The sequence below is a fragment of the Pagrus major genome, chromosome 24, assembly GCF_040436345.1.
Source record: "Pagrus major chromosome 24, Pma_NU_1.0".
Classification (NCBI taxonomy): domain Eukaryota; kingdom Metazoa; phylum Chordata; class Actinopteri; order Spariformes; family Sparidae; genus Pagrus; species Pagrus major.
In genome coordinates this window covers 14,694,075-14,720,484 of record NC_133238.1, presented here as the reverse complement: position 1 = coordinate 14,720,484, position 26,410 = coordinate 14,694,075, and the positions used below count along the sequence as shown (strand labels likewise).

The window sequence follows — 26,410 nt, the reverse complement described above, 5'->3', positions numbered from 1 at the left end:
ACACTGACTGGGAACTACTGAAGTTTGAGTTGGGAAAATTCTTAAGTCAGTAAACAGGAACATTTATTGCCGAAGCTAAAAGAGCAGAAGACGAGAAAGTGAAATTCCTTCTTTTTATCAGAGACCACCAGACACTCTTAAAACTCTTTTCTCTCTCAATCTTCTCAGCCGGCAGGAGCATGAACGAGGTGATAAAGTCCCGCAATCTCCTGCACTATGCGGCTGCTGTTGCTAGGTTACCCACCTGGTGACCTGGGTCCTAGCGTCCCACATGTTACATATATATGTTTTAAACAAATCATTTGTCTGATCTGAGGTCTGATGTGTTTCACAACAGTCAGGACTTGTATTGATGTGGAGGGGAAGGCAGCACAGGGTTGAGCACTAGGACCCAGCAGGCATCAGGGCGTGTAGACAGAGTGTGAGAGCTCACCTGGGCTCCTCCCCCTGTGATGAAGCACACCTGAGAGACTGTCAGCAGCTGAGGACGGACTGTGTTTGCTCTCACCTGCTGCTTTCAGTCCTTTAAAGGTAAGATATGATTTAACTTTACAATAACATTCAGCTAACGAGCTAACATCCAGCTAACGAGCTAATATCCAGCTAACGAGCTAACATCCAGCTAACGAGCTAACATTCAGCTAACGAGCTAACATTCAGCTAATGAGCTAACATCCAGCTAACATCCAGCTAACGAGTCAACATCCAGCTAACGAGCTAACATTCAGCTAACGAGCTAACATTCAGCTAACAAGCTAACATTCAGCTAACAAGCTAACATCCAGCCAACATCCAGCTAACGAGCTAACATTCAGCTAACGAGCTAACATTCAGCTAACAAGCTAACATTCAGCTAACAAGCTAACATCCAGCTAACGAGCTAACATCCAGCTAACGAGCTAACATCCAGCTAACGAGCTAACATTCTGACCAGAGTGAAGAAACAACAGTGTCGACGTCCTGTCAAAGACGTCTCTGTCTCTGTCGTCCTGTCTCCTGACAGCACTCTGTAGCTCAGAGGTGACAGTCTGACAGCCTGTAGTTTCAGCTGGAGATGTAAAAGCAGCCAGTTCACTACTGAGTCTAACAAGTCAACAAGATAAACTCACTAAATGTCAAGAAAGGAAATATTCTGACACCTATTATTTTCGAGTTTAATCGCCTCGTGAACTCATCGTCAAACACACTTCATTCAAACTGGACCTGAACTGAACCACAGTCACAGACACTAACATGTAACTTTACTGTGTGTTTGACCAGGTTCTAGTTAAAAACTGAAGGATTTTATAACACAAGTTTGTACTTGAATGTTTCTTCATGACGACTTGTGAGTTGTGTGTGAGTTGTTGTGTAGTGACCTCATAGAAACTAACAGTCAGTTAAAGTGATGTTTGTCTCTAAAAGTCACAAAGCTGCTTTGTTGAACCACAGTAACTCCAACTGAACATGTATTTGACCTTTACACTCTCATTAAACACATCATCAGATTTTACTGACACTTCACAGATATGATTCATATGATGTGATTAATGTGTAACTCTAACAGCCTCTTTGGGCGGCGCCGGTCCAAAGTCTCATCCACTGTGAACGTTGTGGTGCAGACAGTTGTGTCCGTGTGAACCTCCGGCTGAAGGTAATGTAACACATTTAAAATGTTTGACTCGTTAACACAAGCTGTCGTTAGTTTAGCGACACTAGAAACAGCGACAAGCTGTCGTTAGCTTAGCGACACTAGAAACAGCAACAAGCTGTCGTTAGCTTAGCGACACTGGAAACAGCAACATGCTGTCGTTAGCTTAGCGACACTAGGAACAGCAACAAGCAGTCGTTAGCTTAGCGACACTAGAAACAGCGACAAGCTGTCGTTAGCTTAGCGACACTAGAAACAGCAACAATCTGTCGTTAGCTTAGCGACACTAGAAACAGCGACAAGCTGTCGTTAGCTTAGCGACGCTAGAAACAGAGACATGCTGTCGTTAGCTTAGCGACACTAGAAACAGCAACAATCTGTCGTTAGCTTAGCGACACTAGAAACAGCAACAAGCTGTCGTTAGCTTAGCGACACTAGAAACAGCGACAATCTGTCGTTAGCTTAGCGACGCTAGAAACAGAGACATGCTGTCGTTAGCTTAGCGACACTAGAAACAGCAACAATCTGTCGTTAGCTTAGCGACATTAGAAACAGCAACGAGCTGTCGTTAGCTTAGCGACACTAGAAACAGCAACAAGCTGTCGTTAGCTTAGCAACACTAGAAACAGCAACAAGCTGCCGTTAGCTTAGCGACACTAGAAACAGCAACAAGCTGTCGTTAGCTTAGCGACACTAGAAACAGCGACAATCTGTCGTTAGCTTAGCGACGCTAGAAACAGAGACATGCTGTCGTTAGCTTAGCGACACTAGAAACAGCGACAATCTGTCGTTAGCTTAGCGACACTAGAAACAGCGACAATCTGTCGTTAGCTTAGCGACGCTAGAAACAGAGACATGCTGTCGTTAGCTTAGCGACACTAGAAACAGCAACAATCTGTCGTTAGCTTTGCGACACTAGAAACAGCAACAATCTGTCGTTAGCTTAGCGACACTCGAAACAGCAACAAGCTGCCGTTAGCTTAGCGACACTAGAAACAGCAACAATGTGCCGCTCCATTGTTCATTTCTACAAGCAGATGAAAGCTTTTATTTTGTAATGAAAGAATAAAAATGTAAGTGTGTCACTAAATGAGCTGTCAGAGCTGTGAACACTCCTCCAACAGGAAGTGTCGCCTCTTTCTGTCACTGTCCACTGAAATGTGATCAATAATCAAATCAGACACATTTACTTTACATCAGTCTGTTCTACATCAACTGACACACTTTTATTTTGAAGAGTTTGTTCCACAGGTGGAAAGTAACTAAGTACATTTACTCTAGTACTGTAGTTGAAGTACTTGAAGTATTTCTGCTCCGTTGTACTTTTCCTGCGCTACAGCTCAGAGGAGATATTTGACTTTTTACTCCATTTAGTTACTTTTGAGATGAAAAGTGAAATAAATGAAATGTGAGTGTTGAACATTAAAGGAGCTCAGAGTGAAGAAACACTTCAGCTGACTCCAGATCAGTGACACAGTGATACAGTCATATAACAGACACAGAGGAGACGCTCACATCAACATGTTGCTGCCTCTTCAGTTTGTCTCAAGTTAAAGTTTAACAGCGGCGCTGAACTTCAGCTCCTTATTAAGACTCAACGTTCAGTTTTATTGTCTTTATAACACAGACACAGTTTAAATGTAACTGTTGTTTTAGCTGCAGATCAGTGAAACAGAGACACACAGCCGATAACAAGTTTTCACCCTCTTAGACACTTTTATTGCTTTTATAAATGGAGTCATGATCAGAAGACAAAAATATACAAAACAAACTCTTTACTGTCAAAGTGAAAACAGATTTCTACACAGTGATGTCAATGAATTAAACATATATAATGTAAATTAAGTGATTGTATAAGAATTGAGCCCCTTCAAGTCTTTGGCTCGATCACAGCACTGAGTCTGTGTGGAGTCTCAATCAGGCTTCAACATCTGGACGCTGCAATTTTACTCATTCTTCTTTGTAAACCTGCTCCAGCTCTGTCAGGTTGAGGGGATCAGGTGTGAACAGTACTTTTCAAGTCCAGCCACATGTTGTCTATTGGACTGAGGTCTGGGCTTTGACTGGGCCACTCCAGAACATTCACCTTGTTGTCTTTAAACTAGGGCTCCACGATATTGGGAAAAAACTTACATTGCGATTTTTTTTAACCCTGCGATAGATATTGCGATATGAAAAAATACAGGAATTTTCATCAGATGACCTGAATGGCACTTTATGTTATGCTGCACTGCTGCTATCTTTCTTATTGTTATCTTTTATTGCTTGCTTTTATTGTGCTGGGACCTGAGTACATGTTTCGTTCTATCATGTGCAAACGTGAATTGAATGACAATAAACAAACCTCTGAACCTTTTGAGCTCTCCATCTTCAAATGGAACATTCTAGCTTCATAATTACATTAAGTAACTAACAATGAGTGATAAACAGGTTATTCAACCTTTTATTCAACAACTGAAATCTTTTACAGCAAAACTAAACATCTTTCTTTTTATCAAAAATGATTATTAATATTAAAGCAACAGCACATAATAAAATGTGTCTTTGAATCTTAACAAACAAAGATGAAGAGAAACTTGAACATTTTAGCAAATCTGTTTTTCTTGTAACACTTGCAAAGGCTTCCGCAATGTTTTTTGTTTTGGACGACAGTCAGATCTGGCTTTGCATTCGTGGTACTGAGCTGTGTGGTACCGACGTAACTGGTCAAACAAATTAGTTGTGTTAACTCTCGTTGTGGCAACAGATGCAAAGCACTGTCGACACAGAACACGTGTTTGGTCAATATCATCCTTCTTGTAGCCGAAATACTTCCAGATAACTGACGTTGCTTTTGTTTTTGGCACCAAATCTTCGTTTCGGCGATTTTCTCTTGTTCGTTGCTCATTTTTCAATGTTGTTACCAGCGACTCACTCCATGTGCAGGGGCGTGGTCTGCTTCGGCACACTGAATAAGAACTAATGTGATTGGTGGATCGCTGCACATGCAGAGTCTGCATGCACAGTGTGTGTCAGGTACCCTTGAAATTAGATGAGTTCATTTGCCTCCTACATCGCAGGCCCTGCGACGTGACTACTGCGCACACGTACATCGCGATGACGATGCTCAAACGATATATTGTGCAGCTCTACTTTAATACATTTCTGTGTAGCTTTCTCTGTTCGCTTCGGGTCATTGTCTTTCTGGAAATAAATCTTCTCCCAAGTCGTAGTTCTCTTGCTGACTGGATCAGGTTGTCCTCCAGGATCAGGGTTAATCAGTTGAACCCTCCACCTTTACAAGCCTTCAGGACCTGCTGCTGAGAAACATCTCCACAGCCTGATGCTGCCACCGCCCTGCTTCAGGGTGGAGATGGTGTGTTTGTGGTGATGTGCAGTGTTTGGTGATCCTTCTTCCAGTGGACCTTGGAGTCTCCCACATGTCTGTGGATGAACTCTAGTGGAGATTTAATGAGCTTTCTTCAACAGTGGCTTTCTCTTTGTGACTCTCCCATAAAGCTTTGACTGGTGAAGATCCTGGGCAACAGTGGTTGTATGCAGAGTCTCTCCTATCTCAGCTGCTGAAGCTTTAACTCCTTCAGAGGAGTCATAGGTGTCTTGTCGGCTCCCTCACTGGTCTCCTTCTCCCACCATCACTCAGTTTGTGAGGACGACCTGCTCCAGGCAGATTTACATGTGTCATAGTCCTTCCATTTCTTAATGATGGAGTTAACTGAACTCTGGGGGATGTTCAGTGACGTGGAAATGTTTTTGTATCCGTCCCCTGACTCATACGTTTCAGTAACCTTCTCACAGAGGTGCTTGGAGTGTTCTGTTGTCTTCATGGTGTAATTGTAGCCATGAATACTGATTAACAGTGACTGGACCTTCAGACACAGGTGTCGTTATACTACAGTCACTGAGACACATTCACTGCACTCAGGTGATCTCAAGTTCACTAAGTGTGACACTACTAGCACCAACTGGACCTCTGTTGAACTAGGTCCTCACAAGGGGGTGAATACCTACGCAATCACTTGTTTCACAAATTGTTGTTTTTGAGTCTTTGAGTCAAAAACAACTAAAGTGAGAAGTGACTGACTTCCTGGTTCGGAGACACTCCACCAACAGTCTCTTCTTTATGTCACTTGGACCTTAAATGTGATTAATGATCAAACACATTTCCCTTGAATTAGTTTTTAGTGTTTTCTGGAAGCTTTATCCAGACGAGCCGTCTTATTTTGGAAGGATCTGACTCTCTTTGAAAGTAACTAAATACAATTATCCCAGTACTGTGCTGAAGTACGACCTCTAAGTACTTATACTCTACTTGAGTGTTTCTGCTACTTCACACTTGTACTGAGCTAAATCTAAATCAGCCCTCTGAGATATTGAACCTTTAACTTCTCTACATTAGTTGTGAATATGAAACAGCATCCTGACAGAGAGATGTGTGACCGCGTCCTCATGAAGTGACAGTCGCTCATCTTGGGAATAAAAAACATTCGTTCAGATTTTACGGACCTGGACGTGAAATAATGTTTGTATTGAGCCGAGGAGCTAAAATGAATATTTAGTCCCGACGCAGAGAACGAGATGACGTCATCTAGTCTGCAGTCAATCAAACCGTCACAAGCTGTGACTGGAAGATTCCCAGAAGTGGATGAAAAAGAGGCTCAATAGGTTTCACACACAGATAGAAAACCTTGAAGATAACACAACACAAGCCTGTGAAATAAAAGCAGTGGATGTGATATTAAAGCCAGTGAAAAGTCAATCAATAACTAAATAAATGATGGAGTAATGCAACATCTGAACACTTTCTTCTAAAACACTGTGAAGGAAATGAAAATAATCCTTGTGTGCACATGAACTTCACTGCTCCTTGTTGAGCAGCGTGTGGCTCAGATCTTCCTCTATTTGTCTTTAGAAGTAATGTGGCGCCATCTGGTGGTGCAGAAGTGAACTGCAGGATGTTGTATTAACACAGATGGTTCACATGGAATAAAAACAGCAACATTAATGACTTTATATATCATCTACAATAATACATCAGAATGTATTAATGATATTTAGTTATGATCATCCGAATGTGTAAATAAACTAAAGATACGTGTCAAGTAAAGTTATAAAGTAGCACGAAGTGGAAACACGTGACTGAAGTACCTCAGGATTGTAGTTACGTGTAGTACTCGAGTAAATGTACTTTCCTCCACTGTTACTGGTGTTTCTAGAACAGTGAGTCCAGTCGTGTCTCGCTGGTTAAACTGGTGTTCAGAGCAGACGACTCACTTCCAGTCTGATGGCTCCATGACACCATCTAGTGGACTGACAGTAGAAGTGCAGCGTTCATGTGACGCTGATATGAAGCAGCCAATCAGTGGAGGAGCAGCTGATGTTCTGACAGGAGACATGATGGAAAGGCTGATTTCAGTTGATGTGCAGATGAATGATTTGTGTTTCCTCTCCAGATGAAAGTGTGTGTGAGCTGAGCAGCATGAATCAGTGTGAGGACAGAGAGGAGGGAGGCCCTCCCTCTAAAACCACTGGACCTGGACCTGGACCTGGACCTGGTGCTGGACCTGAGCCCAGCTGTGTGTCCTTCAAGAGTGACTGGTCAATGGGTCGTCCCATTAATTTTAAAGGACAACAGCCTCCTGCTGTAAAGAGGTGAGCTGTTAATAACAATAATATGTGACTGATTCCTGCTTTAACTGTGGAGAAAGATGTTTTTTGAAACCTGATGTTTATTTTCAGCTTCGTTCTTCTTCACTTAAATTTCTATTGTCACTTTAGAAAGCGGCCCAACAGAACCAGTCTTCAACTCTTCATTTCACTTCATTGAATTAGTTTGGTCCAATATTCTCTGAGGTTTATTCCTCATGTTTTCCACTATTTTATGGACACAAGCTTCTGTGTCTGAAGACTAGAAAGTCAATTAACATCTCTGGTGGTCGTCTTCTCTGTCCAACAGGAGACCAGCCTCTACTGGACCTGGACCTGGACCTGAGCCCAGCTGTGTGTCCTTCAGGAGTGACTGGTCAATGGGTCGTCCCATGAATTTTAAAGGACAACAGCCTCCTGCTGTAAAGAGGTGAGCTGTTAATAACATGAAAATATGACTGATTCATGTTTTATGTTGTTTATTCAGAGAAATTTGTTTAAACTTGTTTTTTCAGCATCGTTCTTCTTTACGTACATTTATATTGTCACATGTGAAGCTGCCCAGTAGAACCAGTCTTCATCTCTTGAGTCCAGTTTAACATTTGTCTGATGACTGGTTGAGTGTAACACAGTGATTTTATTCAGGCTAACAGATGCTAGCTGCTAACAAAGAGCTGCTGCTGCACCGTGGGCTCGTATTGTACGCAGGCAACACAAGTTCAATGTCCAAACAAAGTTCCTCTTCCTGTTGCAAATCCTGCAGCCTCTCCTGCTCTGGTAAGAAACTACAGGCCCGCCCAGGTGCATCATGGTCCTGCACCTTCCCTGCTACCTATAAAACCCAGGGTGCCCACAGTGTTACCCAAAACAAAACAAAACAAAACACTAAGTAGACAAAACTGAACCTGATAAAGAAGGAAATAATTAAACTAAACAGATAAGTAGCAAAATAAATGCTGTCAAACTCTAAATAAACTAAACATGTAGAATAATCAAACAAAAAGTGAAGCTTGTTATCAGCACAAATGTGAACTAACAACAACGCTGGATGTCATGGTTTGGGTTTTTGTTTGTTGATTTCCTGTTTTATTTTGTAGCTCTATCCTCACGTGTTTCACTTTCCACTTCCTCCCTTTGTTTGTTTTCCCGCTCTTTTTCTGTGCACACCAGGGATGTGCATCTTCAACACTGAGGTGATACGATACATTAAAGATTGATATGAAACAACCACTGATAAGATACGATACGATTCTCCCACCTACTGCGATACAGTACGATTTGATTTAACACAATGCGATACAGTGCGATACGATACGATGGGATATGATGCGATGCGATGCAGAAGAATATTGTATAATGAAATACAAAGCGGTACAGATAGTTCATGCTCGTTCTCCATTTCTACAGTGTGCTTCACACTTTTAACAGGGACAATGGGACAATTCCCTAAACTCAAAGCAGTGGTGCCTTTTGGCCGTTACAAGCTGCTGACTGAATGCAAAAGCTGTACAGTTAAACAGATTACTCTCCATTTCTACAGTTTGCTTCACACTACAGGAGGGACAACTCAGCCCTAAACAGAAACAGTGCTGCTCTTCCTATGAGCAATTACGATAAATAACAAAACATTTTCACACAGGTTCACATTACAACTTCCTCCAAAAGCAAAAGGATTGAAAATGATGAACTAAGGGCATATTGGCCGTAACAGTCCCCATCTCGCAGTGTAGGCTACTTAATTCAAACATTTAACACAGATGTTTCTTTTTAAGGTTTTTTTTTAGGAATATCAATTGATCAACATGATCAGGGTGAAGGAGACTGCGTTGGGCAGTAACAATATCACCCGCTGTGCTAAAGACACGCTCAGATGATCCTAGCCAAGGCTGAAAGCAGTGGTAGATCAACCTGCTTTTTCCACCATTGCAACACATCACCATCTAGATCTAAAGAATCCCTCTCTCTGTATTTTAACATTTCATCCTTAGCTTTCTCCCTTATGGTCTTCACTGGTGCTCTCGTGGTGAGGAAATCCCCAAACAGCTGGCCCAAGGCAGACTTCTTTTTGGGAGAGGCATCATCTATTAAGTGGAAGAAATGAGATGAGGGGATTATCAGTTGTGTTGAAAAATAAGAGCTGTCAACACAACACTTACGCACAGTGCTTAACAATGATGACATGTATCTTTAAATCGACATTTCATAACTTCTGGCACAGTTCCTATCAAAACAAACCTCTCTTCCTCTATGTCGGGATGCCTGTCACCTCCTCCTTCAGCTGCCTCTCCCTCATCCAGTACGCCACTGTCCCCTGTCTGATAATCCGCAGAACCAGAGACTAATTAGATTTCATTAAACTGAAAATTAAGAATGAAGACACATTTTAAATATGACATGGAAATTCAAGTAACAAATAGGAAAGAGACAGAGACAGATTGGGAGCTGACCTACATTCTATAAATTTCAAATTGTTATCATCAGTATATCACCTTTTCATTCATCTTCACCACCTCTGTTGTTATTTTCACGAAGATGAGGTGTCTGGTGTCACCATCATCGAAGAACGTCAGGTCTTTAAAGTGGGGGTGGAGGGCCGCCGCACTGTGGAGGAGGTCTTTGAGGTGCATTCATTGAGATGGTTGGGTTTTTTTCCTCACTGAGGAGTATGGTGGCCACTTTAAGAGGGGACAGAAGTTTGATTAGTTCTTGGATCAGTGTCATGTCCTCCTCAGTCCAGCTGGCTGCAGCCAGGCCTTCTCCCCTCTTTATCCTCCTAGACAGCAAAGCGTTCAACAAGGCAGGTTGTTGTTCCCAGAAACGCTCCAACATGTCCAAGGAGCTTTTCCATCTTGTGGAAACATCATGGATCAGCTTGTGGTTGGGCAGGTGTAACTGGGCTTGTATCTCACGCAAAATTTCAGTTGCTTGTGGGCTTTTGTGAAAAAAGTAACCACCTTCCTCACTTTCACTAAAAGCTCAGACACTCTTATCTCTATTCTTATATCTGATGTTCCACAAACATCCTGCAGTAAAGCTGCTAGATTAATTCCTGTGTGAGACTGGTTGAAAACTCTCATTTGTAAAACGTGACTTTGCAAGTCCCACTCATGTAGTGTACTGTTACAGTGATGTAGGAGTCAGTGGCGCGAGATGTCCAACCACCAGCTGTAATCGCAACTCTCTGTGCTTTGCTCAGAGACTCGGCCACTTCTCGTCTTACTTTGTCGTACATGACCGGGACTTTCCTGTCTGTGAACACTTTCCTGTTGGGTATGTGATACCTCGGCTCCAAGACTTCAAGTAGGTATAGGAACCCCTCGTTACACTGTAGGGCTGGATGTCTTTGCAAATAAAGAATGAGATGGCATCTGTTATTTTGGTCGAACCAACCGAATTGCTAGCCAGTGGGGCGTGAAAAAAAGTTGGGATGAGGCTACTTTGCTCACCAGTCATTGTGTTAGCAGCAGCTGCTCCGCTGGTGCTGACCGCTGGAGCCGAAGGAGACCTCTCTGTCACATTAACGCCATGTCGCCGCTTCAGGTGGGAGCTTAGATTGGTTGTGCTCCCTGTGTGTTTAATCGCGGCACGGCACATTTTACAGATGGCATTAGTTTTCTCAAGCTGACCATCTCTTTTATAAAAGCTGAAGTGTCCCCAAACACCAGACTTGTAAGTGACGGCGAGTGTATCTCTTCTTCATCCATGCTTACTTTCTCTCTGACCGCCTCTGATTTCAAGCCTGCTGTTTGGTGCGCTGCTCACCCGCCTCCAACTCGCGCGAGACATGACTCTGGCTGAATTGGCTGATGACGGCCGTGGTGATGAGAACGCAAACAAGCACTTGGTCCTACTTCTGAATTAGTTTATTTTAAGTATAGATACAAGTCGGTTTTTATCGATGCAGAGATTTTATACACGATACATCTCAAGTTCATCCGGATTTTTAACCGATGCACACTTTTGTCATCGATGCAACCGCATCTTAAATGTTCATACCGATGTACCGATACGAATTGGTGAATCTTACCATCCCTAGTGTACACCTGTGTCTCATGAGTTCATCACAGCAGTAAGACGGTGCACACAGTGAACAATTGCCCTTTGGCTCTGCCTTCTGGTCGCTCAATGCCCACCCCCGGTGCCTTTCACCCAAAAATCCCCAGTTGGCAGTTTTTGTCTTCTAGTTTCTCTTCACAGGGTGTTGGGGTTTCTATTGATTTGTTTTCTCAAGTGAATGCAACCTACGCTTCTGTAGATTCCAGTGTGGCGGTTGTGTCGATAATCAGTCAAAGCAACACATGAAAAGTCAATAAATAACTTTTGGGTCACACAAATCAGACAAATTAAACCTGAGGCCCTTTTTTATTTTCATGTCCTGTTTTTGATCTGAGAATAAAATCAAAGGTACGAAAAACAAACCGGAATTTGTTTTTTTGGTATCAGATTCATAAACAATTAAATAACAAATAATTTTTTCATTCTCCAATGTTGAATCTCAACTGAATACAAGTTTATTGTGACTTTTCACCAATTGCACTGGACAGTTAGCATCCAACTAGCTTGTGTTAGCTGTGTGTTGCTGTCCACAGTATTTTAGGGGTCAAGAGCTGGAGGGACTAAACCAGACAAGCTGCTGAACCAACCCAGTAAACTGACTGACTGTTGATTCACAGTGGGATCAGCAGTACGACCGACACTTTGATGTCAGGGGAAACCATCTGATTCAATGATGTCATCAACATTTTAACTCAAAGGACCTTCAGCTTGTGTTTGTCTCTGAGTGGACAGACATAATGTGGCTGATTCTTCATGATTCCTCCACAGAGTCGACCAGGAGAGCTCAGAGGTTCCCAGAGGTCCGTCTGCCCAGCAGCATCAAACACACCTGGACTCCATATTTATGGTCTGTACATGAACAACAACTACTTTTACATCCAGTCTGTTCACAATAATCTCCATGCTGCACTTTACAGACCAGTGGTGAATCTGTCCAACAGGGATCTGATGTTTGGCTCCATGATGTTAAATGTTCTCATTCACATAATATTCTGTTTTAGCGGCTGGAGGAGAACATTGTGACTTTTGTGAAGAACGAGCTGAAGAAGGTCCAGAAGGTTCTGAGTTCAGATTCCCCAGAATACTTAGAGAGTCAGAGGGAGGATGAGGAGGTGTTGGATGGTAAGGATGAAGAGCAGAGGAGGAGCAGCAGAGAGGCATTTCTGAAGATCACACTTCACTTCCTGAGGAGAATGAAGCAGGAGGAGCTGGCTGACTGTCTGCAGAGCAGTAAGAGGATTTCTCTAAAGATGTAACATGATGGATCAATGAGTCAATTTGTCTCAACAGAAGGAGGAAATGTGTTTATGTGTGCAACTGTAGGGGAAGGAAATTGTCTAATTTTCTTTATAAGTAACTTAATGATCTTGTTTGTTGTGTGTTTATTCAGGAAGTCATTCTGGAGTTTGTCAGCGTAAACTCAAATCTAACCTGAAGAAGAAGTTCCAGTGTGTGTTTGAGGGGATCGCTAAAGCAGGAAACCCAACCCTTCTGAATCAGATCTACACAGAGCTCTACATCACAGAGGGAGAGACTGCAGAGGTCAATGATGAACATGAGGTCAGACAGATTGAAGCAGCATCCAGGAAACCAGACAGACCAGAAACAACAGTCAGACAAGAAGACATCTTTAAAGCCTCACCTGGAAGAGATGAACCAATCAGAACAGTGATGACAAAGGGAGTGGCTGGCATCGGGAAAACAGTCTTAACACAGAAGGTCACTCTGGACTGGGCTGAAGACAAAGCCAACCAGGACATACAGTTCACATTTCCATTCACTTTCAGAGAGCTGAATGTGCTGAAAGAGAAAAAGTTCAGCTTGGTGGAGCTTGTACATCACTTCTTCACTGAAACCAAAGAAATCTGCAGCTTTGAAGAGTTCCAGGTTGTGTTCTTCTTTGACGGTCTGGATGAGTGTCGACCTCCTCTGGACTTCCACAACACTGAGATCCTGACTGATGTTACAGAGTCCACCTCAGTGGATGTGCTGCTGACAAACCTCATCAGGGGGAAACTGCTTCCCTCTGCTCGCCTCTGGATAACCACACGACCTGCAGCAGCCAATCAGATCCCTCCTAGGTGTGTTGACATGGTGACAGAGGTCAGAGGGTTCAATGACCAACAGAAGGAGGAGTACTTCAGGAAGAGATTCAGAGATGAGGAGCAGGCCAGCAGAATCATCTCCCACATCAAGACATCACGAAGCCTCCACATCATGTGCCACATCCCAGTCTTCTGCTGGATCACTGCTACAGTTCTGGAGGATGTGTTGAAGACCAGAGAGGCAGGAGAGCTGCCCAAGACCCTGACTGAGATGTACATCCACTTCCTGGTGGTTCAGTGCAAAGTGAAGAAGGACAAGTATGATGGAGGAGCTGAGACAGATCCACACTGGACTCCAGAGAGCAGGAAGATGATTGAGTCTCTGGGAAAAATGGCTTTTGATCAGCTGCAGAAAGGAAACCTGATCTTCTATGAATCAGACCTGACAGAGTGTGGCATTGATATCACAGCAGCCTCAGTGTACTCAGGAGTGTTCACACAGATCTTTAAAGAGGAGAAAGGACTGTACCAGGACAAGGTGTTCTGCTTCGTCCATCTGAGTGTTCAGGAGTTTCTGGCTGCTCTTCATGTCCATCTGACATTCATCAACTCTGGAGTCAATCTGAGGTCAGAGGAAAAAACAGCAGCCAATCAATCTGCAGAGACACGTTTCTACCAGAGTGCTGTGGACGAGGCCTTACAGAGTCCAAATGGACACCTTGACCTGTTCCTCCGCTTCCTCCTGGGTCTTTCACTGCAGACCAATCGGACTCTCCTGCGAGGTCTGCAGACACAGACAGGAAGTAGCTCACAGACCAATCAGGAAACAGTCGGTTACATCAAGAAGAAGTTCGAAGAGACTCTGCCTGCAGAGAGAAGCATCAATCTGTTCCACTGTCTGAATGAACTGAATGATCGTTCTCTAGTGGAGGAGATCCAACAGTACCTGAGATCAGGAAGTCTCTCCACAGATAAACTGTCTCCTGCTCAGTGGTCAGCTCTGGTCTTCATCTTACTGTCATCAGAAGAAGATCTGGACGTGTTTGACCTAAAGAAATACTCTGCTTCAGAGAAGGCTCTTCTGAGGCTGCTGCCAGTGGTCAAAGCCTCCAACAAAGCTCTGTAAGTGTGGAGAAGTTTTTTCAGAATGCAGTAAAATGTGCTGTTATTGACCCAAATAGAAATAATTTTCTTGTTCTGCTCATTATTCTTTATCCAGACTGAGTGGCTGTAACCTCTCAGAGAGAAGCTGTGAAGCTCTGTCCTCAGTTCTCAGCTCCCAGTCCTCTAGTCTGAGAGAGCTGGACCTGAGTAACAACAACCTGCAGGATTCAGGAGTGAAGCAGCTGTCTGTTGGACTGGAGAGTCCACACTGTAGACTTGAAACTCTCAGGTCAGGATTCATTACTTTATTTCATTATTTCATGTAACTTTACAATTGGAGCAGGTCTTGATCATACTCTTAATATTTTTCATTTTATTTAAGAGACCCAACATTTCACCTATGAACAAGCACTTGACACAGTGGCGAGAAGAAAAATAGCTTTTAACAGGCAGAAACCTTGAGCAGAACCGGACTTAGTGGTGGGCCGCCATCCATCTCAACTGGTTGGGTTGAGAGAGAGAGAGACAGAAGCCCCATTCACACTGCCTTTTCAAGACGGGAATCTTGTGCTGATATTCCACCTCGCTGTAGAATAGAATAGATGTTTATTGTCATTGTTTCAAAAACAACGAAACATAGATAGCAGCTCTTAGTTTGACAAATAAATATCAAATATAAACAAGTATAACAAAATAGATAAAAATAGTAAAATATATATAACAAGATAAATAGACACAAGATTCAAGTATGTAGGTAATATGTACACAAGTGAGTATGTGTGTGGGGGTGGTAGTGGAGGGTTATTGCACTGGTGTGAAGTCTTTAGAGAGTGAGGGGTGAAGGGAGGGTTGTGCATTTCACTGCCTGTGGGAAGAAACTGTTCTTCAGTCTGTTTGTTCTAGATCTGATGGATCTATATCTCTTCCCAGAGGGAAGGGGGGAGAACAGGTAATGTCCGGGGTGGTGGGGTCCTTAACAATACAGCTGGCCTTCTTTTGCAGTCGGCCAGTGTAAATGTCTGTGAGAGGGGGTAGTGTCGTCCTGATGACACGCTCCGCTGCCCTGACCACCCGCTGCAGGTCCTTCCTGTCCTGCGTTGTGCAGCTGGAGAACCACACCGTGCAGCAGTAGGTCAGGAGGCTTTCTATCGCTGAACGATAGAAGTTGGTCAGCAGGAGGTGAGGGAGGTGAGCGTGCTTTAGCTTCCTGTAGGTGTGAAAGTTACAAAGGTGGAATGGGGGGACAGTTTCATTCCACCTCTGATCCTCCAACAGAGGTAGTAACACAGCCAAAACACAGGCGAGACGACCTGTGTGGACGGGAGTGTGATGTTCTGATAGTGTTCACAGTCTGACAACTTAACAGATCCTTCACTCATCAAGGTAATGATACAAAACCAATGACAGCACTAATCTATATATATATATATATACACATAAAATGTGGGTCTGTCAGTCTATTCTGCACTTTAGTCCCGACTTACATATCTTAACAACCATTGGATGGATTGTCATGAGGTTTGGTTCAGACATTCATGCTCCCCTCAGGATGAACTGTAATCACTTTGTTGATCCTCCATCATCAGGTCATCATTTTAATCTGTACAATATGTTGGTTCATGACCAAATATTTGCAAAACTAATGGCATTTCCATCAGCTTCAGTTATACTCCATGTTTAGTGCTAATTAGTAAATTAGTGAAAACTAAGATGATGAATATAATAAACGTTAAACCCTTAAACACAGATGTGCACTGAATCATCAGGACCCTCAGCTGATCTGTGATGTGTGTTGTTTTGTGTGTCTGCAGGCTGTCAGGCTGTCTGATCACAGAGGAAGGCTGTACTTCTCTGGCCTCAGCTCTGGACTCCAACCCCTCCCATCTGAGAGAGCTGGACCTGAGCTACAATCATCCAGGAGACTCAGGAGTGAAGCTGCTGTCTGCTCGACTGGAGGATCCAGGCTGGAGACTGGACACTCTCAGGTATGAAGAGTCCTGCTGCAGCCACAGACAGTCAGTGTGAGACTCTGTATGTCGACTGTAGATGCTTCAGTGTCGGGAGGTCTGCTTCGTTTACTCCACCTCCAGTTGTTCAGTTCAGGAGAAAAGGCAGCACGGCATGAAGCCAAGAGTTACAAGTGAAGAGAGGAAGATGAGAAGAAGAGATGAAGATCAGCGACCAGGGGAGTCTTTGCACAAACACTAAAGTTACACCTCTTTTTTCAGACTAGTTTAGTGCCTGTTCAAAATGTGCCTGTTTGATTTGTTGGCCTCTGGTTTTGCTGCTTGATGAACCGTCATCCAAACTCCTTCACACTCCACACTGATTGCAGAGGGTTATCAAAACATTAACATTAAATCTAATTTCCACCACGTTCTGTGGTGGAAATCAAAAGATTTCTGTGACACATAAATGAATTTAATCACTGAATGTTATAGAAACTCTTTCCCTGAACTGGAGAATCAGTGTTTCTGCCAAAGTGCTTGACTTTGAACTTAAAATGGTTCTGACATGGATCTTTATCAACACTGGAGTAACTGCATTCTAGATCATCACTGACAAGTGTATCTGTGCCTCAGTGTGAAACCATTTACAGACTGTAACAACTGTCTGTGGCATCAGTTTAAAGTGAACAGAACATATAAAACAGTCCAATAACAACGTTAGATGACACGAGGTGGAACATTCCCGTTCTGACATGAATCTTTATCAACACTGCAGACCTGCCAACATGTACACATTTTTCGTACTCGGCACGCATTTTGGCCCTTAAGTACGAATTGCTGCAAGTACAACAGATCCAGATCACAAACAACACATTTCGCAGTTCGCCGGTTTCAGTTTCAGTTTCGGTACTCGGATTTTGACCCTTAAGTACGAATTGCTGCTCTCCAGGTACACATTTTGTTGCATCTCTCGGTTCGCCAGTTTCAGTTTCTATGCAAGTTCAATCTATGAAGTTGATTCTGCCGCTGAGACACAACAATCTGCATGTAAGTGGAGTGAAAAGCTTTTGGCCAATCAGAGCGCTACATTTTAACCCTCGCCCACCTGACCCTCCAAATGCTTCGCGCGTTAAATTCAATTCAGTGCCTCAAGCTAACGATCCCTCTTTGCCCACTTGTCCCTATAGTTCTCAGCCAATGCAAGCAGCATTGAAAAGGTAAAATTAAGACGTTGAGTTTACCCGACGGTGTTGTTAACCACTCCAAAACTGTAGTCTTGCGTGAACTGCCTCAAAAAAAGGTTTGGTATATTGTATATTATATATATATTATGGTGTTAGGTATCTCACTGGTGGGCGGGCACATTGAATTTCTTCAAGGTTGACAGGTCACACTGACTGTCCTGATGTTGCTGCTTCAAAATATAAAATAAAAGCTTCCAAAAAACTACACAATGCAGGACCTTTATTGTGAAGGATTTATAGGAAGTGTTAAATGCAGGAAGATGCTGTGACAACGTTGCATGAATGGACTTTTAATTTCTCTTGTGTGGCAGCAAACAACGCACATGGTTTCAGTTACTAACTGAGTCCATCCACACACTTTATGGCCGACTACAGTAATAACAGCGTGCACTTTACTGTGACTGCAGCAACGTGCTCGTAGCTCTGTCACATACCGAAGAGACTCACTCCAACCAACACAACACAGAGTAGTGTTTGTTGGCACTAATTATAGGGCTGCAACTAACAACTATTTTCATAACCCATTAATCACATGAAAAGACAAAAGCAGGTTTATTTTACATTTCTAGCATTTTATTAAAAATAAAACATTGCCGTCACATTTTCCTCTTTAGTCTTGTTCAGTTCACTTTCAAACAACTTCAAAGTGTAAAAGCAACATAAATGTATTAGAGGTGTGGAAATGTCTCCATTATAAGATGCATCACGATGCAGAGACAGAGCAGAATCCAGAGTCTGCAGCTCATGTTGATTGTTGATTGTTCGGCCTCAGCTGGACAATAAAGTTACGTTGTGACGTTGCTCCCATGTTTTGAACTGTGGGAGGACTTCTGACTAACGTTACTGATGTAGGAGGGATGTTGGAGGGAGGCAGAGATCATCTGAGAGGGATTAAAAAGAGTGTGTTTTAAACTGACATCTCGGGACACATGTCAGATTTTATGAACTTGCTGTGAAGCACGAACTGGACGAGACTTCTGCCTCACAACAATCACTGATCACGTCGGCCATTTTCAGCTGAAGCTAACGTCTGCAGCCATAAATAATAACTGTTACAGCAGCCCAGCTGATCAGCCGAGATCTGAGGAGGTGCTGTCAACTCTGCTGTCCAACTCTGAGAGAGGTGTGTGCAGCAGAGTCAGTAAATGTTTCATCTCAAAGCTGCCATGTGAAAACTATATTATTGTAGACACACGTGAAAGACGCTGCAGATGGAGACATGTTTTGTTTGATTACTGAAAAGATGCAGCTTTTATTTTGTAGCCTGCTGTAGTCTGATTATTGGAAGGACTTTCAGAATAAAAGGGGGATTTAAATGATGAAAAGCAGCCGTGTGCAGTGATACAGATCATCGAGGATGACGAACACTGAGATGCATCGAGAATCGTCGACAGCTGAATCGTAATCGAATCGTGAGGCCGGTGAAGATTCACATCTCTAAAATGTTTGTTACATGAAGAATGCAAAAGTAAAATATAGTTTGTTTTCTAAAGTGCACATAGCACTCCTTCATCCTCCACCATTGATAGTGGCCTCATGTGTGTTAGCAGCATACTGAGGATAGCATCAGTCAGAGCAGCTGCTGGCTGTGGTGTCATGGGGCCTCCTTCCTCACAACGTAGTCGCCATGTTGACTTGTTTCTTTGTGAAGTGAGAGACACAATATTATATAATATCAGTGTGCAGAGTAGCACAATTCACATGAAGCTCAGTGAACTCAGTAACTGCCTTGTTGTTTGAGGTAATATGTGCTGATGTAAAGGGCAAATACAGATCAGGCCTGTACAATAAAACACAACAACAACAGAGCAGCACTTCCTCACAACATGTGAAAAGTATCAACACATTAGAGAAACACATGTTCAACATGTAATAGATTACAAAGGGTTTGTTGAGCCAGTAGATGAAGAAACATGAACAGTCCTACTAGGGGAGAACCCAAAGAGCTGTGATCCAGCAGCAGTCTATGTTCTGCTGCCACAAACTGAGGGACAGTGAGTGACAGTCAGCTGAGAGTTGTTCATGTTATATGTGACGACACTTATTATTTAGTGTCGTGCTGTTATTGTCAGCTTTGGTTATAGTTCTGTCTCTGTTGTGTTTTGATCTACTGTACTAGTCTTTACACCAGAATGTTCTTCTTCTTTATCTTCTCAATGTTTGTGCGCTTGCTTTGGCCACATGTTTGTGTTACATGGTGCCAATAAAGACAGTTTTGAATTTAGGAAATGAAATAAAACAGTAACTGGACATTGTGAATGCAGCCTGAGCCGTGCACTGAGAATAAAAAGGACATGTAATATATATTTGAACAGAACAGATATGCTCAAGTTTCTATTGTGCAGAAATAAAGACTTGACTTCAGACGATCTCTTACTATGACATGAAATATTGTAAAAACTCCTCTTATGTCCTCCAGTGTCTCTGAGCGTACTGCAGCTAATTACCCAGCAGGGGGCGACACTGATCCATCACAAACCTGAGAGCACAGGTGGAAGGTGTTTCTGTCTTAAACGCTGCTTTTTAAATTGAAAGCTGTGATGTAGCCGGGCCCTAATCTTGTGTTTGCAGGAACAACAGGTTTACTAATGGATGAAGTTCATCAGCTCCAAAAGTTCATCCTGTCCAGACTTTTGTCAGTCAGCCTGTCCAACAAACAAACACTGCTGCTCATTAAAACACTGAACAATCAGTGGCTAAAGGGACAGACACTACGGATCAGTGTAGACAGGTTCTGGGTTTGAAAGGTTTACTAAGTTACCGTGCCGAGTCTCCTTCACCCGTAGTGGCTCCGACGTGCTTTCTCTTCAGCTGCTCAGTGATGTGGTGCTACCGGGCCATGTGAGAGCAGCTCTGCACATCTTGTAGCTGTTTTCTTTGAACACTTTAATATAAAGTGCTGCCACTTTTGATGACTTGGCTCGTACACTTTTCTCTTCTGTAACGTTTGTAGTTCCCGTTGCCTCCGTGGCCTCCGCTATATTGCAAATGCTAACGGAGCCCATTCAGAAAGGAGACGGCGCGACTCCGAGTAGCTTCCTGTTTCATCACCTGAGCTACGCGAGGCGCCATTGGCTGGTTTACTGCTCCCCACCGCAGGAGACCAGAACTGCTGCACTGAATGTATTTTCCTGACGTATCTTCGGCTCGACCGTCTTTGACTATGAAGTGAAGCAGCTCGCTCCGTGCCACAGCGCCTGCATCGTAACGTCAACCAGCTAATCCACCGTGAAACTGGTCGGCAGCTGTTTTTATAATGGATTTAATGGGTCAGTTGTCGCGGCCCTAAAAACTTCAAACATTGAATTCAAAGTCAACACTGCACTTCTGTGAGTCCTCAGCAACAAACCTGCCAAGTATAAAGTAGACTGGATGAACGGTTCTGGAGACATGTGGACCACAGACAGACAGACAGAAAGACCGATTCCTGGCTTCATAGTCAGATGTTCCTCTGTCACATCTGGACACATCATGTTTACCACAGCAGATTTCACACTAAGAGACATGTTCTGTCATTTGTTGTGTTTTAATGGCATCAAACATGACATGAAGTTCTCCTCACAGTAACTATTACTGCTGTAACATCCATCAGATATCAATCCAGCACCAAACTATAGTAACATGAACATGAACACATGAAATGAAGCTGTTTCTACCACAAACAGCTTCAGTGACACTTGTGAGCTTCTGGAGGGAAACAGTCTGGGAGTCTCTGTCTCTTGGTTTTGTGGCAGAGGTCGGGAACCAACGTCCAACGTTTCCTGATGATTTATTACGTATAAACTGTATTTGTTTCTTTGCACAGTGAAACAAAGAAGCAGAAACACAGCGAGAACAAAAAGCAGACTGTGCAGCTGAGATTCAGAAAAGCCCTGGAAGCTTCAAACAGGAATCTGACCTCAAAAGTTCTGACATCCAAATCCAAAAGTCCTGTAATATACAAACATAAGCACAAGCTGACATTGGATCAGACAGCAAGCGTCAGGTAGCCCACAGGAAACAGCAGCAACATCCAATAACAGAAAGATGAAGTCATAAATCCAAACAGAGGTTTGTGTGTGTCCTCACATGTTGTCGTCCTCTTTCACACACACCAACATCCTGTGGCTCACTCTCAGTGTGTGAGGAGAGTGGCAGAGGTGAAGAGGTTCAGGGAAACAGGGAGAAGCAGCCTGATGGACATGTTGTGTTTCTGTGTATGAGTCATGTCATGTCCATGTTTGCATGCTGAAAGAGGATGTGCTGCTCTGACCCCCCTCCTCCTTTCAGGGTGGAGCCTGCTGGAGTCCGATGGTTGACACCAGGTCTGAGGAAGTGTGAGTGTGTTTTTACTTTGATTCAGCTTCACACTGTGACATCACTCAGTCACATCTGTGATGTCATCACCACACTGATGATACATTAATAACTGCAGCTGTGTTGTGTCTTTTTCTCTCCATCAGATTCCTGTGAGCTCACAGTCGACACAAACACAGTCAGCAGAAGGATCAAACTGTCTGACAACAACAGGAAGATGAGACGTGTGGAGGAGGATCAGTCATATCCTGATCATCCAGAGAGGTTTGAGACCTTGTTTCCTCAGCTGCTGTGTAGAACTGGTCTGACTGGTCGCTGTTACTGGGAGGTCGAGTGGAGAGGAAGAGTTTCTATATCAGTGAGTTACAGAGGAATCAAAAGGAGAGGAGACATTAATGACTGTGTGTTTGGAGGGAATGATCAGTCCTGGAGTCTGTGGTGCTTTAATGGTCGTTACTCTGTCAGACACAATAACAGAGGAACAGACATCTCCTCCTCCTCCTCCTCCTCCTCCTGCTCCTCCTCCTCCTCCTCCTCCTCCTCCTCCTCCTCCTCTGGTAGAGTAGCAGTGTATGTGGACTGTCCTGCTGGCACTCTGTCCTTCTACAGAGTCTCCTCTGACTCACTGATCCACCTCCACACCTTCAGCACCACATTCACTGAACCTCTTTATCCTGGATTTGGGCTCTGGTGGTCCAGTTCTGGTGCCTCAGTGTGTCTGTGTGGTGTTTAGTCTGCAGAGTCTCCTCCTGTCACAGAAACATTGTCAGTGCTGAACAGTTGCGTCTGTACAGGATCACAGTCACATCAATCTTTCAGCTTCTTGTAATAAATTCATCAGTGAACTTTGTACAAAATGATTCAAACTGATTGTAAAGATTGATGGTTTCCTCGTCATCAATGATTCTGTTCTGCACATTAAAACTGAGACATCACTTCACTTTGTTCTGCACTTGTTGTATTTGACAGTCGTCAGCATGAAGCTGGTGACTCACAGAAGGACTTTAACAGGCAGCCGCTGTAAAGACTTTAAAACAGGCGTAACGTGCGTCTCCTTCTGGTCTGAGTCAGCAGTCGTGCAGCAGGATGTTGAATTAGCTGCTTTCATAATGTTTCTGTGCGAGTGTTACGGCCTCCGTTCATAAAAGTCAGAGCTGAGGCTCAGAAGGGGCTGGAGGAGGCAACATATGAAGGACACCAGACACAAGGTTCATAGTTCACTCACAGCTTTTATTACATCGTTCAAATTATTCCCAAAAGAAACCCAGGAACAAACAAAAAGGGGCTGAAAGGAACAAAAGATACCACCTACACTATGTATAAAGTAGAGGCACTGTTAGCTAGGTGTAGAGTAGCATTTCTGTTAGCTAGGTGTAGAGCAGAGACACTTAGCTAGGTGTAGAGCAGCGACACTGTTAGCTAGGTGCAGAATAGAGGCACTGTTAGCTAGGTGTAGAGCAGAGGCACTGTTAGCTAGGTGTAGAACAGAGGCACTGTTAGCTAGGTGCAGAATAGAGGCACTGTTAGCTAGGTGCAGAATAGAGGCACTGTTAGCTAGGTGTAGAGCAGAGGCTCTGTTAGCTAGGTGTAGAGCAGAGGCACTGTTAGCTAGGTGTAGAGCAGAGGCACTGTTAGCTAGGTGCAGAGTAGAGGCACTATTAGCTAGGTGTTTTGTAGAGACACTGTTAGCTAGGTGTAGAACAGAGGCACTGTTAGCTAGGTGCAGAGCAGAGGCACTGTTAGCTAGGTGTTTAGTAGAGACACTGTTAGCTAGGTGTAGATCAGAGGCACTGTTAGCTAGGTGTAGAGCAGAGGCACTGTTAGCTAGGTGTTTAGTAGAGACACTGTTAGCTAGGTGTAGATCAGAGGCACTGTTAGCTAGGTGTAGAGTAGCATTTCTCTTACCTAGGTGCAGAGTAGAGGCACTATTAGCTAGGTGTTTTGTAGAGACACTATTAGCTAGGTGTAGAACAGAGGCACAGTTAGCTAGGTGTAGAGTAGCATTTCTGTTAGCTAGGTGTTTAGTAGCGACACTGTTAGCTAGGTGTTTAGTAGCGACACTGTTAGCTAGGTGTTTAGTAGAGGTACTGTTAGCTAGGTGTAGAGTAGAGACAGTGTTAGCTAGGTGTAGAGTAGCATTTCTGTTAGCTAGGTGCAGAGTAGAGACAGTGTTAGCTAGGTGTAGAGCAGATGCACTGTTAGCTAGGTGCAGAGGAGTAGAGGCACTGTTAGCTAGGTGCAGAGCAGAGGCACTGTTAGCTAGGTGCAGAGCAGAGGCAATGTTAGCTAGGTGTAGAGCAGACACTCTGTTAGCTAGGTGTAGAGTAGCATTTCTGTTAGCTAGGTGTAGAGCAGATGCACTGTTAGCTAGGTGTAGAGCAGAGGCACTGTTAGCTAGGTGCAGAGCAGAGGCAATGTTAGCTAGGTGTAGAACAGAGGCACTGTTAGCTAGGTGTAGAGTAGCATTTCTGTTAGCTAGGTGTAGAGCAGATGCACTGTTAGCTAGGTGCAGAGTAGAGGCACTATTAGCTAGGTGTTTTGTAGAGACACTGTTAGCTAGGTGTAGAACAGAGGCACTGTTAGCTAGGTGCAGAGCAGAGGCACTGTTAGCTAGGTGTTTAGTAGAGACACTGTTAGCTAGGTGTAGATCAGAGGCACTGTTAGCTAGGTGTAGAGTAGCATTTCTCTTAGCTAGGTGCAGAGTAGAGGCACTATTAGCTAGGTGTTTAGTAGAGACACTGTTAGCTAGGTGTAGAGCAGAGGCACTGTTAGCTAGGTGTAGAACAGAGGCACTGTTAGCTAGGTGCAGAGCAGAGGCACTGTTAGCTAGGTGTAGAGCAGATGCACTGTTAGCTAGGTGTTTAGTAGAGACACTGTCAGCTAGGTGTAGAACAGAGGCACTGTTCGCTAGGTGTAGATCAGAGGCACAGTTAGCTAGGTGTAGAGTAGCATTTCTGTTAGCTAGGTGTAGAGCAGATGCACTGTTAGCTAGGTGCAGAGTAGAGGCACTGTTAGCTAGGTGTAGAGCAGAGACACTGTTAGCTAGGTGTAGAACAGAGGCACTGTTAGCTAGGTGCAGAGCAGAGGCAATGTTAGCTAGTTGTAGAGCAGACGCTCTGTTAGCTAGGTGTAGAGTAGCATTTCTGTTAGCTAGGTGTAGAGCAGATGTACTGTTAGCTAGGTGCAGAGTTGAGGCACTGTTAGCTAGGTGTAGAGTAGCATTTCTGTTAGCTAGGTGTAGAGTAGAGGCACAGTTAGCTTGGTGTAGAGTAGCATTTCTGTTAGCTAGGTGTAGAGCAGATGCACTGTTAGCTAGGTGCAGAGTAGAGGCACTATTAGCTAGGTGTTTTGTAGAGACACTGTTAGCTAGGTGTAGAACAGAGGCACTGTTAGCTAGGTGCAGAGCAGAGGCACTGTTAGCTAGGTGTAGAGCAGACGCTCTGTTAGCTAGGTGTAGAGTAGCATTTCTGTTAGCTAGGTGTAGAGCAGATGCACTGTTAGCTAGATGCAGAGTAGAAGCACTGTTAGCTAGGTGTTTAGTAGAGACACTGTTAGCTAGGTGTTTAGTAGAGGTACTGTTAGCTAGGTGTAGAGTAGAGACAGTGTAAGCTAGGTGTAGAGTAGCATTTCTGTTAGCTAGGTGCAGAGTAGAGACAGTGTTAGCTAGGTGTAGAACAGAGGCACTGTTAGCTAGGTGCAGAGCAGAGGCAATGTTAGCTAGGTGTAGAGCAGATGCTCTGTTAGCTAGGTGTAGAGTAGCATTTCTGTTAGCTAGGTGTAGAGTAGCATTTCTGTTAGCTAGGTGTTTAGTAGAGGCACTATTAGCTAGGTGTTTTGTAGAGACACTGTTAGCTAGGTGTAGAACAGAGGCACTGTTAGCTAGGTGCAGAGCAGAGGCACTGTTAGCTAGGTGTAGAGCAGACGCTCTGTTAGCTAGGTGTAGAGTAGCATTTCTGTTAGCTAGGTGTAGAGCAGATGCACTGTTAGCTAGATGCAGAGTAGAAGCACTGTTAGCTAGGTGTTTAGTAGAGACACTGTTAGCTAGGTGTAGAACAGAGGCACTGTTAGCTAGGTGTAGATCAGAGGCACAGTTAGCTAGGTGTAGAGTAGCATTTCTCTTAGCTAGGTGTAGAGCAGATGCACTGTTAGCTAGGTGTTTAGTAGAGGTACTGTTAGCTAGGTGTAGAGTAGAGACAGTGTTAGCTAGGTGTAGAGTAGCATTTCTGTTAGCTAGGTGCAGAGTAGAGACAGTGTTAGCTAGGTGTAGAACAGAGGCACTGTTAGCTAGGTGCAGAGCAGAGGCAATGTTAGCTAGGTGTAGAGCAGATGCTCTGTTAGCTAGGTGTAGAGTAGCATTTCTGTTAGCTGGGTGTAGAGCAGATGCATTGTTAGCTAGGTGCAGAGTTGAGGCACTGTTAGCTAGGTGTAGAGTAGCATTTCTGT

The 26,410-nt window shown here is 43.7% G+C and overlaps 2 protein-coding genes across 2 annotated transcripts; both read left to right on the top strand.

Annotated features, from left to right (window-relative positions):
* Nucleotides 1–12,184: 12,184 nt before the first annotated feature.
* On the top strand, nt 12,185–14,935 carry LOC141020465 (protein NLRC3-like). The gene is made up of 5 exons (XM_073495553.1): nt 12,185–12,214; nt 12,331–12,559; nt 12,720–14,496; nt 14,594–14,767; nt 14,861–14,935. The coding sequence occupies exons 1-5, from the start codon at nt 12,185–12,187 to the stop codon at nt 14,880–14,882; spliced, it is 2,232 nt and encodes a 743-aa protein (XP_073351654.1). The 3' UTR covers nt 14,883–14,935.
* A 1,146-nt stretch (nt 14,936–16,081) lies between these two features.
* LOC140992140 (stonustoxin subunit alpha-like) lies at nt 16,082–22,907 on the top strand. Its single transcript, XM_073462404.1, has 3 exons — nt 16,082–16,463; nt 21,941–21,987; nt 22,114–22,907. Exons 1-3 carry the CDS (start codon nt 16,264–16,266, stop codon nt 22,698–22,700), a joined length of 834 nt encoding a protein of 277 aa, XP_073318505.1. The 5' UTR covers nt 16,082–16,263; the 3' UTR covers nt 22,701–22,907.
* Nucleotides 22,908–26,410: the final 3,503 nt, after the last annotated feature.

Bases quoted from the DNA above. Each gene is read 5' to 3' on its own strand.
- LOC140992140 (XM_073462404.1), top strand. From the start codon at position 16,264: ATGTGTGTTGTTTTGTGTGTCTGCAGGCTGTCAGGCTGTCTGATCACA. The intron at 16,464-21,940 runs GTATGAAGAGTC...TCCTCCTTTCAG, and splicing joins TGGAGACTGGACACTCTCAG to GGTGGAGCCTGCTGGAGTCC. The intron at 21,988-22,113 runs GTGAGTGTGTTT...TCTCTCCATCAG, and splicing joins GACACCAGGTCTGAGGAAGT to ATTCCTGTGAGCTCACAGTC.
- LOC141020465 (XM_073495553.1), top strand. From the start codon at position 12,185: ATGAACAACAACTACTTTTACATCCAGTCT. The intron at 12,215-12,330 runs GTTCACAATAAT...ATTCTGTTTTAG, and splicing joins ACTACTTTTACATCCAGTCT to CGGCTGGAGGAGAACATTGT. The intron at 12,560-12,719 runs GTAAGAGGATTT...GTGTTTATTCAG, and splicing joins GGCTGACTGTCTGCAGAGCA to GAAGTCATTCTGGAGTTTGT.